General features: G+C 36.7%; 1 protein-coding gene across 1 annotated transcript in view; it reads right to left on the bottom strand.

Annotated features, from left to right (window-relative positions):
- Positions 1–219: 219 nt before the first annotated feature.
- Positions 220–13,242, bottom strand: part of LOC150092964 (DNA mismatch repair protein Msh3-like) — a 209,898-nt gene continuing 196,875 nt past the window's right edge. The window contains exon 20 of the mRNA XM_090414114.1: positions 220–386. Coding sequence (XP_090270240.1) covers positions 308–386 — 79 coding nt within the window. The 3' untranslated portion in view covers positions 220–307. The remainder of the gene's footprint in view (positions 387–13,242) is intronic.

Below are 13,242 nucleotides of genomic sequence, written 5' to 3' on the forward strand. Positions count from 1 at the left end.
TACCACAGGTGATGAATCATTTTTATTTATTTATTTATTTTTATGGATAAATTTAATAAATTTCCAAAGTCAACATATACCATAATAGTATTTAAACCCAATCTACCAGAGTTACACTCAGTTACTAAGCCCAGCATTATTATTAAAATTGCTCTATAAGAATGTTTTCCACATAAGAATCTTATGTGGAAAACACGTATCAATTATTTTTTGAATAAATAGCAGCAAATGCTTTTATTGATGGTGTTTGTAAATTATTTACATATATATACAAATTGGCAAGTCAACGATGTCGATGTACTTTATATTATTTAACAGAGAACAAAGATTCAATTACACTCGAAGCATCTGATTCCCATAATCTCTGAAACTGCTGTCTTTGCATCCTTAAAAGAAAAAATTGCATCATTTTATTACTAATTTTTTTTAAAAAAATTTTTAATTATTACAGTATACTGTTCACAAATTACAACAGTAGGTACAAAAAAAAAAAAAAAATAAAATAAATAAATATTAGTAAATCATAAAATAAAATAAAACCTTCCTGGCTCACCCACAATACAAATGTGCTATAGGTTTACAAAAACGTTTTGTGACGACACACAAAATATGTATAGTGATATCTGTGCTATATCATAACTTTGTTATAATATACAATACTTTAGTAAACATATTAAAATAAAAGTTTATCATACTACAAAGTTGACTACAGTGAATTTTAGGATAAAAGTATTACCAACTAGTGACAATGGCATAGGAAATATCTGATCACTACAAGCCATTGAACTACACATCACAAGTGCTAGATGTACCAGGCATCCAAGTTTTCTATCAGCTCTGAATTAATATTATTATTTTATTTTATTTTTAAGCAAAACTTCTGTGATTTTTACGTTTTCTATTTATTCATTTTGATGATACTGCTGCCAGAATTGCAGTATCTTAGTAGTTTATCATATTAACAACTGTACATTTCAAGAACATTGAAAAACTATTACTGAGTTGAACAACAAGGTAAGAACAAATTGCCAAAAAAGTATTACTAGTTATGCTATGAGCAAGGGCTAGAAAGAAAAGCAAACAGTCTAGAATAGAAATTTTATGCTGTTTACAATTAGAACAGTTTTATCTGAATTGCAGCCAACTCTTACTATAATAAACACCACTATAATGAACTCACTGACTATATAAAACACTATAAAAGGGAGAGTTTATCTCCTGTTGGAACCTGATTTTTCATCTCACAAAAATAAGCAACCAGCGAGAACAACACTTGCAATTTGCAAACTTATTGGCTCATAGCTTTAGTGACTTTGGCGGAAATTCCAAAACCAACCAAACTGAAAACTCCTGCCCAAACATCTTTAAATTAATTTATTCTAGCAATTTTGCACTCTAACAAACTATTTTCCATGGTTCCTATGAGCTTGCTATAGTAAGAGTGAATTGTAGACATGCATAAGTCAGAGCAAATGGGATTGAACATGATGAGATGCATAGATAAGAGGGTGGCTAGTGGACAGATATCAGAGAATAGCATAGTGAGGAGCTGATAAAGAGACAACAGGTGACCATTGGGCTCTGTACTAAGACCACTGAGTTCAATTTGTATATCAATGACACTGAGAATGATTTGAAGAAAATATCCAGTTGTCTGCCAATGATACTCAAAAACCAGGAAGAGTAATATGAGGTCCGACACAAAAAAATCTCTTTTTATTTAACAAATTGAGAAAATCAACTATGATCTTCAAAATAGTTCCCTTCTGAGTTGACACACAGCTGCATACGATGTTGCCAGTGTTCAAAGCAATTCTGCAGATCATTTTCTGAAAGGCTGTTGAGGATCTCCATCGTTTTTGCTTTCACATCTTCTACCGACAAAAAATGGGTTCCTTTGAGTATTGACTTGATCTTTGGGAAGAGGAAGAAGTCAGAGGGAGCCTGGTCTGGCAAATAGGGTGGGTTCTCGAGCACAGTGATGCTGTGATTAGCTAAAAACTATTTCACGCACAAAGCATTGTGGGCTGGTGCATTGTCTTGGTGCAAAATCCAACTGTTTCTCCACAATTCTGGTTGTTTCCTTCTCACATGTTTGCGCACTTTCGTGAAGACTTCAAGGTAATACTGCTAATTTACTGTCTGACCATTGGGAATCCACTGTGCCATTACAATACCCTGGATGTTGAAGAAAAAGAAAACAAGCAACATGGTCTTGAACTTCAAATGACTCATGTGGGTTTTTTTGGTCTTGGAGATGTTGCTGACTTCCACTGCATTGATTGTCTATTGGTTTTCAGATCATATGCAAATATCCAAGTTTCATCACAAGTAATTGCTGAATTCAACAAATCTGGTTCATCCTTAATGCACTGCAAAAGAATCAAACAGTTCCTTGCAATGTTCTTTTTGTTCATCTGACTTCGAAACCATTTTTGCAGAAACCTTTTTCATGTTCAATTCTTCTGTTAAAATGCATCTAACACTTTCCCTGTCCAAATGAACTTTCTCAGCTACAGCTCGAACACCCAACCTTTTGTCTTTTCGAATCACATCTCACCCTTTTTTTAATGTTGTCATCAGTAACTGCTGTGCGTGGGCAGTCTGTGAGATCAACATCTTTCATACTTTCTCTGCCTTCCGAAAATCATTTCTGTCATTCAAAAATGCATGCACGAGACATGCACTCTTCACCGTAAGCCTCAGTCGATAATTGAAAAGTTTCCATCGCGGATTTCTTCAGTTTCACAAGAAACTTGATGTTAACTTGCTGTTCACTCTTGCACTCCAACATTTTCTGCCCAAGGGTAAGAAAACATCTATATTTGAATGTGAGTCCACTTGCACTGAGTAAAGCAATGGTGTTGAGCCTTGTCTCACAGAAAATGCTCTATAACAGCGTTTCTCAACCCTTCTAAGTCCAAGGACCAGTAAAATGCCTAAAACAATTCTACGGACCACTAAGTTACAGAGGCGTGGGGGGTGGGGGGGATAAGCCCCAGGTGACACTTTTTCAGCAGTTAAGAAATCTTGCCATACTGTCTATAAAACAGCAACTGAGTGATGAAATAGACTTCGACAATGTCATCGACGATTTTGCAAACAGAAAAGCAAGAAAAATAACATTTTAGAATGTTGGAATTAAAGTTTTACTTCAAAAATAAACATAGTGTTTTTAATTTATTTCTCTATAAGTCGTTTTGACTTTTTGTAGTTGTTTTTAAAAACCAATGGTAATTACCAACATTTCAGAAAAATTGTGCCATTTATAGCATAATAAATCTAAATGCATATTTTGAATACATATGGGAACATAATTAATTAAATCCAAGTAAACAATTAAAAGTGCATCAAATAAATAATATAATATAATTATGTTACTACTTACTTTTAACTGCTACAGTCGAGTTAACTCGAGCCCAGAAAAAAATGGCGCCCTCAAGTGGACACTCCTTGCAGATTATGCAAATTTTATAAAACACTATTATTGCCATTTTTGTGAGTGAACAAGTGTATATCAAGAATGTATGATGCTGTCCGGACTTCTTACTTGTAAGAATTTTAATTGATTTTGTTTATAAATTTTTTGCAATATTAATTCAGCACATGGGACAATGTCAGTAGAATATAAAATCAGCAGTTAAAGGGTTAATGAGATGGTTGAGCTTGTCGGCCCTTGCAGAGCTGCTGGATATCTGACTCAATATTGGTCAACTTCAGTCGAAGATAGGCACACACTAAGACGAAGTCTGTATTTTGTTTTTATTTGAAGGAGCGATGAAAATCCTTTCTCACAAAGATAAGCTGTAGAAAACTGCATGACAATTTTCAATGCCTCTTCAGATAATTCTGGATATTCACTTTTCACTGAAGGCGAGATCCAAAATTGAGCCAAATCAGGTTCACGGAATTGCATTTTAAGTCCACTGTCACTTGAAAGCTCAATTAACTGTTCTTTTTTTTGATAACGAAAGGTTGTTCTCTTGCCTGCAAGCCTGAAATGGATCGGAACCCACAGAAATTTATTATAAAAGTTATTCGGAAAATATGTTTCAAAATTCCGTTTCAGATTTTTGAGGTGTCACAAACCCTTTCAAGAAACTCAGAATCAATAAAATTATCATTTTCCACTAAAAAAAGATTCCAATGTTGGAAAAGGTGCAAATTGTCTGTCTTTCACATATTTAATCTATAAAACCAGTTTTTTTTCTCTAATGCTTTTATTTTGTTGTATGCATCAAGAACAGTTAAAGAATTTCCCTGAAGGGAGAGATTTAGTTCATTTAATTTAAAAAAAATGTCGGAAAGATAGGATAGTGTTGATAACCATGTTTTGTCAAGAAGGAGTGATGCAAAATCAGAATTACGTTCATTTACAAACAATAAAACTTCGTGCCTTAATTGAAATAGCCTTGTTAGTACTTTACCCCTGGAAAGCCTGCGAATTTCAGAATGAAGCAAAAGTTGTATATATTCACTGCCCATTTCATCACAGAGTACTGAAAATAACCTGTTATTTAACGGTCGAGCTTTAATAAAATTAACTAGCTTTACAGCATTGTATAGCTAGTTAATTGCATTTTTTCACTTTTCACTTTTATAGCATAGTTTTAAATTTTGGTGGCATTCCTTTGGAGGCTAATGCTTCCCTATGTATGGTACCCAATTCATATCCGGACCATAGAAACAACTCCACTATGGCTGCCTGTGAGGCCGCGAGCTCCATCCTAACAGAAGCCTATGCATTTTTCCCACTGGATCCATTTGTGTATTACGTAATTATTGAGAATGTGAAATATTTCTTCTCCAGTTGTTCGGGATGGCAAAGTTCTACAAAACAGAATATCATCATGAATGTTGTTATCATGCACATATCTTATGTAGCATATTAACTGCGCATCATTTGTAACATCTTGTCTATTTTTAACACAAAATAAGGGTTCTTTTTTAACTCTTTTGATTAATTGAAATTCTACGTCAACGTCATTAATTCTGCGACCGACAGTGTCATTATTATTATTATTATTACCCCAAGACCTCATGGAGTCAAAGACTCATCTGGGAGGTCCTTTTTATCACACACACACAGATCATACCGTGCCTTGAACACATTCAAACTCCTTACAGACACCACACTCTCAGGCATTCCAATCATTTACAACTCTGCACAAAAAAAACCTGCCTCTCACTCCCCTACTCACACCCTCTTTATACAGTTTCCAGGGATGACCTCTGGTTCTCTCCCGATCTCCCACTATTTTCTGTAGAACTTCTCCAGCACTGATCCAACTTGTAGGTCTCTATCATATCTCCCTTCTTCCTCCTGTCCACCAGACTCTGCAAATTACATCTTCTCAATCTTTCCTCATACTCGACATTCCAGAGGTCAGAAACTACCTTAGTCAATCGCCTTTGGACCCTTTCCAACATCTCTTCATCCTTCTGAAAACCAGGTGACCAAATCTGGGCACAATAGTCCATGTTTAATGGACTATTGTGCCCAAAAAATAAGTCAATTTCCAAGGAACAAGATTCTCCCTACTTCTACACATGAATGTCCAATCTCCAATGTTATTTGAAAGAGGAATCAAGTCAACATCTTTTAGTAACTTGTTGTTAAACATCGTTTTTACCACATCTTTTATAGCTGGAAGTAGCAAATTTTCCCTGATAGAATGAGCTTTACTTGTTTTTGCTATGCGCAAACTTAAGAGATAGGATGCTTCCAGTGCCTTGCTATTAATGGACCCCATGGCCAAAACTATATCTTTTCCATGATTTAATGTCCCTAAGCATTGCTGAAAAAATTCAGTTGGCTTATTTTTCACATCACAATGTTTAGTTTCTAAATGTCATCGGAGTTTCGCAGGTTTCATGCACTCGTTCAACAACACTTCATAACACAAAACACATTGAGATTTCTGTTCAATTTCATCTCCACACCAAGTAAACCAGAATTCCAAATATGAACTGTTATATTTCCTACTGTATTTTTTCTTTGAACTGCTTGTTTCTTCTACTTTAATAGTAGCAGATTTACTCGCTGTTACAACACGTGTATCAAAATTAAGGTTAGCATCACCTGTTTCATTTGCTCTTTTTTTCAAAGTCCTAGTTTTAAGCCACTTTTCCATTATTAAAAAAATTTCTGAAAATTATATAAATATATAAATACTGGATTAACTCAGGACACACTTTGTCCAAGTATCCCTTAGCACTTCTGAAGATATACTGAGCCTTGGATGAAGGAAGGAAACCTTCAGTAATAAAAATCAATAAACAACAAGCAATTGGTTGAAATGTGGATAACATTTCAACCAATTGTTTCCTTCAAATCTGACAAAACAGCAGAAGGCAGAAGCAATAAAACTATATTGTTGTTCACTTCACCCCTCTTATTATTCTTCATTCTGCTGCTAAATTTGTAGCGGCAGAATGACAAATAATAAAAGAGAGGTGAAGTGAACAACAATATAGTTTTACTGCTTCTGCCTTTGAACATTCTAAGGCTATTTGTTTTTTTTTAAGTCTCCATTTGATTTCAATAATTTTTACTTACTTATTCAATTTTAATTAGTTCTGTTTGGATAATTAAAAAATATATATTTATTTAATTAATTGAAGTCTGCCTGTAAACCATCTGTCTCACCGTCCCGGACCACAGGTTGAGAAACACTGCTCTATAACCATCTCTTTGTCTCTCCCCTTCCACTGTCCAAGCTATACGGTTAGTCTCATTTTTTTTGTGTGTCAAACCTCATAGTTAATAAAGATGATACTGTAGAAAGATCTAAACCAGCGTTTCAAAAGGTATGCCATGAGATTTTGAAAACAAATTAATGGAAAGAAATAATGTAACTTGCGGATTTATTTATTAGTGTCTGGTCTTCCATCCATACCTGAAGCTACCTGATTTATATTTTATGAAACTTACGGTTGGTGAATCGGTTTAAAATTGTATGTTAATTAGCTTTAATCTTTTGATAAGTGCATTCACAAATAACTTCATTTAATTCTCTTATTTCTAAGGTAACTGGTAAGAGTTCATTTATTTATTTATTTTTCATTCAATTAATTTTATTCAATAGTATTCCTTTAACATGGATAAATTTGTAATAAAAAAACAAAAACTTGAAGACAATGAAGAAAGTGAAGTTAGTACGTTAAAAGAAAAGAAAAAAAAAGAAAAGAAAGAAGAAAACGAAGCTAGTTCAGCAGCTGGGGCCATATCTAGTACTGGTTCTTCTAAAACTAAATTAAAAACTAACGTTCGCCATTACGACGAAAATTATTTGTCATTTGACTTTATTTCCAGTCAAGAAGATCTGCCATGTCCTACATGCATAGTTTGTGGCAAAAAATTAGCAAACAACGCTATGGTTCCAAGTAAATTAAAAAGACATTTACAATCTAAACATTCTCACTTGAGCGAAAAACTGGCTGAATATTTTAAAAGACTTAAAAAACTATTCAAACAAAAAGATGGACTAAATTTGTAACTGTCTGAAAAAGCCCAAGAAGCCAGTTACGCAATCGCAGAAATTGTTGCTAAAAAAATGAAATCTCACACAATTGCAGAATCTGTAATTCAGCATACTGTAAAATTGTTAATATCGTGTTTGGAGAGGATTATGAAAAGGAGATTTTAAAAATTCCTATCTCAGATAACACCATTTATCGATGTATTCAGGATTTGGCCAAAGATGTTGAGTTGCAAGTGGTATTATCTCACATTAAAGAAGCAGATGTGTTTGCTATTCAGTTGGACGAATGAACTGACGTAACTGGTAAAGCTCAACTTCTAGCCTTCAGTAGATTTATTTATAAGGAAGATATTATAGAACAGTTTTTATTTTGCCGACCACTCCTGAAACAACGAAAGGCCAAGATATTTTTGATGTTGTTGATAATTATTTTAATTGCCATGACATGTCTTGGGATTCTTGCATCAGTATTTGCACGGATGGTGCCTGCTCAATGTCAGGAAATGTAAAAGAATTTGTTACACTGGCTCAAAATAAGAAACCTAGAATTATTTTTATAGATTGTTTTCTCCACAGAGAAGTACTAGTGTCAAAACCATTGGTACCTGAGCTTAGAAAAGTACAAGACAAGACTATCAAAGTTGTCGATTATATAAAAGCCATGCCATTACAATCGAGATTGTTTGCAGCATTATGCTCCTCAATGGAAGCTTCTTACATGCAGTTGTTAATACATATAGAAGTGAGATGGTTATCTCGTGGATGAGTTTTATCAAGATTTTATGAACTAAAAGAGAAAATTCTAATTTTTTTGACAACTCAACAATCTGAGTTATCATATTTTCTTAGTGATGAGCATTGGTGCAATAAGGTTGCATTTCTTGCTGATTTATTTCAATCTTTAAATACACTTAATAAAAGTATGTAGGGAGACTGTGAAAACATTCTTACTTCCACCAACAAAATTAACGCAGTCAAGGAAAAAACTAATGCTTTGGGAAGAAAGAATCAGAAAAGAAAATGCAGTAAACATGTTTGAACTAACGAAAAAGTGCAAACTGAATGAAAATCTAATAGATCTAATTTTACAAACCTTAAGATTACTAAATACAAATATTATTATTATTATTATTATTCAGGCCTCCAAGGATCAAAAGACTCATCGAGGGAGGTCCTTCCTAAGACAAAGTCTGTCAAGACTCATCGAGGGGAGGTCCCCTCCTGAGAAACACAAAGTCTATCATACCACTCTTTAAACTCACTGACCGTTCTCGCTCCCACCACTCCATCAGGCAATGCATTCTATGGCTCAACCACCCTCCACACAAAGAAACCACTCCTCACCCTCTTGCTCACAATTCCTTTTGTAACTTCCAGGGATGGCCTCTTGTCATCACTCCTTCCCGCTGTTCAACCAAGCGAAAGAACTCCCCAGTGTCAACCCTGTAACCACCTCTCAACAGTTTAAAAGTCTCAATCATATCACCTCTCCTTCTTCTATCCACCAAACTCTGCAGTCCACATTCTCTCAGCTGATCTCATAACTATCCTTGTACAGTCCTGAAACCATCTTTGTCATCCGTCTTTGTATCCTTTCCACAGTTAATTTATCCCCTTCAAATCCTGGGGACCAAATCTGAGAACAATAGTCCAAGTGTGGTCTGATCAGAGACTTAACAACGGAATGATAACCCTCTTATCTCTGCAGGTCAGTGTCCTTCTCATAATAGCAGCAATCCTCTGTGTTACCTTCACCACCTTTGCAATATGTCCCCTAAACTTCAGGTTTCTATCAATCATCAACCCCAGATCTCTTGTCTTCCCTACTTCCTCCAGTATAACTCCTCCCATAGAGTATGCAGCAACCCATCGATGTTTCCCAAACCTCAAGACCTTACATTTTGCTGCATTAAACTGACACCCCCATTCATTTGCCCATCGATCTAGCTTATTTAAATCCTCTTGCAGGGCTACCACATCTGCACTATTACTAATAATCCTTCCCAGCTTCGCATCATCCGCAAACAACTGAATATCCCCCTGCAATCCACTGGCTATGCCATTGATATAAAGGTTAAACAATATAGGTCCTAGTACTGAGCCCTGTGGGACCCCACTTGTAACCCTCTGCCTCGTGGAAACTGCTCCACCATACACAACTCTCTGATACCTATCAGACAGCCAATCCTGAATCCAGTTGACCAATCTGACATCCAGACCCATGTGCTGCAACTTAAATATCAGCTTATCATGTGGCACCCTGTCAAATGCCTTCGCCAAGTCTAAGAAAATTGCAGTATATGCCTTTCCCTCATCTAATGTTCTTGTAACTTTATTATAAAAGGCTAGCATATTGCTAAAACAAGAGCGTCCTTTCACAAATCCATGTTGATTCTCACAGATAACATTACCCTCATCTGCCCAATGCTGTATACGGTCCCTCAGTACTTTCTCCAAGATCTTAACAACTACTGATGACACACAGACTGGCCTATAATTAGACACTTCCAGTCTGTTACCACCCTTATGCAATGGCACTATCTTACCTTCCTTCCATTCCCTGGGCACCTTTGCCAAAGCCAGACTTTCATTGAAAAGCCACGTTAAAGGCACTGTCAATTCCCTAGCACATTCTCTCAAAACTCGTGGTGAAATACCATCCAGTCCCACAGCTTTACTGAAATCCAGAGTACTCAGTATCTGAAACACACTCTCCTCCTGTACCTCCAGACCTCGTACCAGTCCTATCCCTCTAGCATTAAAACTGACTCCTCTAGGATGAAATACTCCAATAAAGTGTTCATTGAACAATTCCACTATGTCCTCTGCATCAGTCACTCTATTCCCATTTTTATCCCACAATATCATTCTTCCACAGTCATTTCTCCTCCTACTGGCCACATAGCTAAAAAATTCCCTAGGATTTTCTTTGGATCTTAGGGCCAATCTCCTCTCATATTCCAGTTTCGCTTTCCTTACCACACTAGTCACTCTTCTGGCCTGTCTTATATTCCTCATGCATCTCTTCACCTGTCTCCTTATATCTCTTCCATAGCCTCTTTTTCACATGCAATTCCTGTTTAATATTGTTTGTCATCCACTTTACTCCAAATTGCGTCCTCTTCTTCACTTGTGGTATGCAACTCACCATTGCTGATAACAAATATTCTTTCACAATTTCCCACGCACTAGTGATATCCCGGCCTTCCAATTCCTCCCTCCATGAAACTTCCCGAAGTTGACGTCTAAGACTATTATAATCACCTGCCTTATAATTCCACATAAGTTCCCGTCTCTTTGATACTCCACACGCTCTCAAAATCATTTGTCTCACTTCCTTCCAAATTCTCCACTCTTAGAGGACATAGGTCATCACTTATCATAAGCAGTACCCCACCACCACACTTTCTCCTCCTATCCTGACAAAAAATGCTATCAGCGACTTCTATTCCTGTTGTTATATCCCCTTCTGTCAACCACGTCTCAGTGATCGCAATAATTTTTGGCCAGGCTGATGCTATCTGTGCCACCAATTCCTCTCCCTTATTCCAGATACTCCTGGCATTAGTATAAAGCATATAAATGCCATTGTTTCTATACCCAGCATTATCCCTTCTAGACTCCACTGGGCTCAGTGTTACCTGACATTGTCTCCCTTCTCCCAAGTATCCATTCCCACAAGAGGCCACCCCTGCTATCATCCTCCCTGGGACACACTGACTCGTTCAGAACAGCAATCTCTCCAGATGCCTACGCCCTTTCTCATTCAAATGTAAACGGTCTCTCGCATACAATTCCTCTCTTTCCTCAAATGCACTCCAAGCATCCACATATACCAGTCCTCTCTTGTCACACATTCTCACTATTATGCCATTCAATATCAAAGCTCTTCTGCTCAGCTCATCATTATCATACCTAGGCAACATGCACACTATTTTTCCTCTCTCTGTCTTCTTCCGTACAGTCTCAAGCAAAAATCTCATATCTCTCGCTGCCCGACTTACATTACCACTGAAGTCATTCGTTCCTACCATCACAATCATCTCATCCACCCTTTCACCTCTCTTAATTACCATAGCCACCCTTTCTATTGTTCCTCCTGGCAAACACTCCTCACGCATCCTATCTTGAACACCACGGATCATTGAGTCACCATACATTATACCTCTTACCATTCCCTCACTCCTATTGTTTCCATTCTCTCCTCTTCTTTCATTCCCATACCTCTCTCTTCTACTGTTTCCATTCTCTCCTCTTCTAGCACTCCCATACATCTCTCTCATTCCCTCTCTCCTACTGTTTCCATTTTCTCCACTTCTAGCACTTCCATATCCCTCTCTCATTCTGTCTCTCCTACTACTGTTTCCGTCCTCTCATCTTCTAGCATTCCCATACCTCTCTCTCGTTCCATCTCTCCTACCGTTTCCATTCTCTTCTCTTCTAGCACTTCCATATCTCTCTCTCATTCCGTCTCTCCTACTGTTTCCATCCTCTCGTCTGCTAGCATTCCCATACCTCTCTCTCATTCCCTCTCTTCTACTGTTTCCATTCTCTCCTCTTCTAGCACCCCCATACCTCTCACTCATACTCCCTAAATTCTCTCTCTCTCTCCTACTCTGATTCGCCTTGCATTTATCTCTTCCATTCTCCTAATCTTATCTTTCATACTTCTGCTCTCATTCACAAGACATTCCACCTCCTCTTTCAACTCATCTATCTCCCTCTGCAGGTCAGTCACTCTTAATCTAAATTCACTCTCCCAAACAAAACCATCTCCTAAACTTTCACAGTCACTCACACCTTCCACACTATCAACTATTATTTTCTCATTCTCTCCTATCACACTACTTGTCTTCCTACATTCATTCCCCGTTCCTGGAGCAACAAAGTCGGATATCGATATATCTAATGTACTTATTTCCTCCAATTGCCTGCTTTTTGCGCACATACTCTCTCCACTCTCTTTAACAAGCCACATATGTAATTCCCGAGACGCATACATGCCGCAAGTACTGCATGCCACAAAGTCCCTTATGATATTGCTAATAATTGAGTTCTTAAATGGCGGAGGACTTGGCATTACGCCACTTGCGACTGCTGCTGAATCCACCATCATTCCTTACTGCCGAGTAGCGTAATCTTTAATAATTATTCAATTAATAAATAAGAGTAAAAAAAAAAAAAGTACAAACATCAGAACATTTAAGTACTAAATATCATCATCATCAAATTCCTGCCATGTACCCTCAAGGGGTGTACAGGATATGATATAGTACTACATGAAAAAAAAATTACATCATTATTAATTTCCTATCTACAATTTTCCTCCAAATCAGTCTGTTACTTGTCAAGACTCCAACATTATCAGATCTTATATTTCTATTGTCTAAAGCATTTTGTACCGTATCAATCCACCTATATCTTGGTCTTCCTCTGGGTCGTTTTGCTGCCAACCTGGCAGAGAACACTTGTTTTGCTAATTATAATTAAATAAAATGAAATATAACTAAATACAGTAACTTAGCTTCGTTTTGTCTTCCACCGTTACGCGTTCGATTCCTACGGTACCAAAATATATTATATCGCGACAGCAACTAACTTCCAAAAAACAACCACTGAAGTACACTCGTATTCAGAGAAACAATTTAGCACTCAAAAACATAGAAAAACGGGGAAAAAAACGGACTATTCACCGATTAAAAATCACTTTCTTCTGCACAGCTCAAATTCCAAATATTGAAAAATATTTTCCTTCACT

This window comes from Typopeltis vanoorti, chromosome 24 (genome assembly GCF_054136105.1).
Source record: "Typopeltis vanoorti isolate ZY-2024b chromosome 24, IOZ_Tvanoo_1.0, whole genome shotgun sequence".
Taxonomy (NCBI): Eukaryota; Metazoa; Arthropoda; class Arachnida; order Uropygi; family Thelyphonidae; genus Typopeltis; species Typopeltis vanoorti.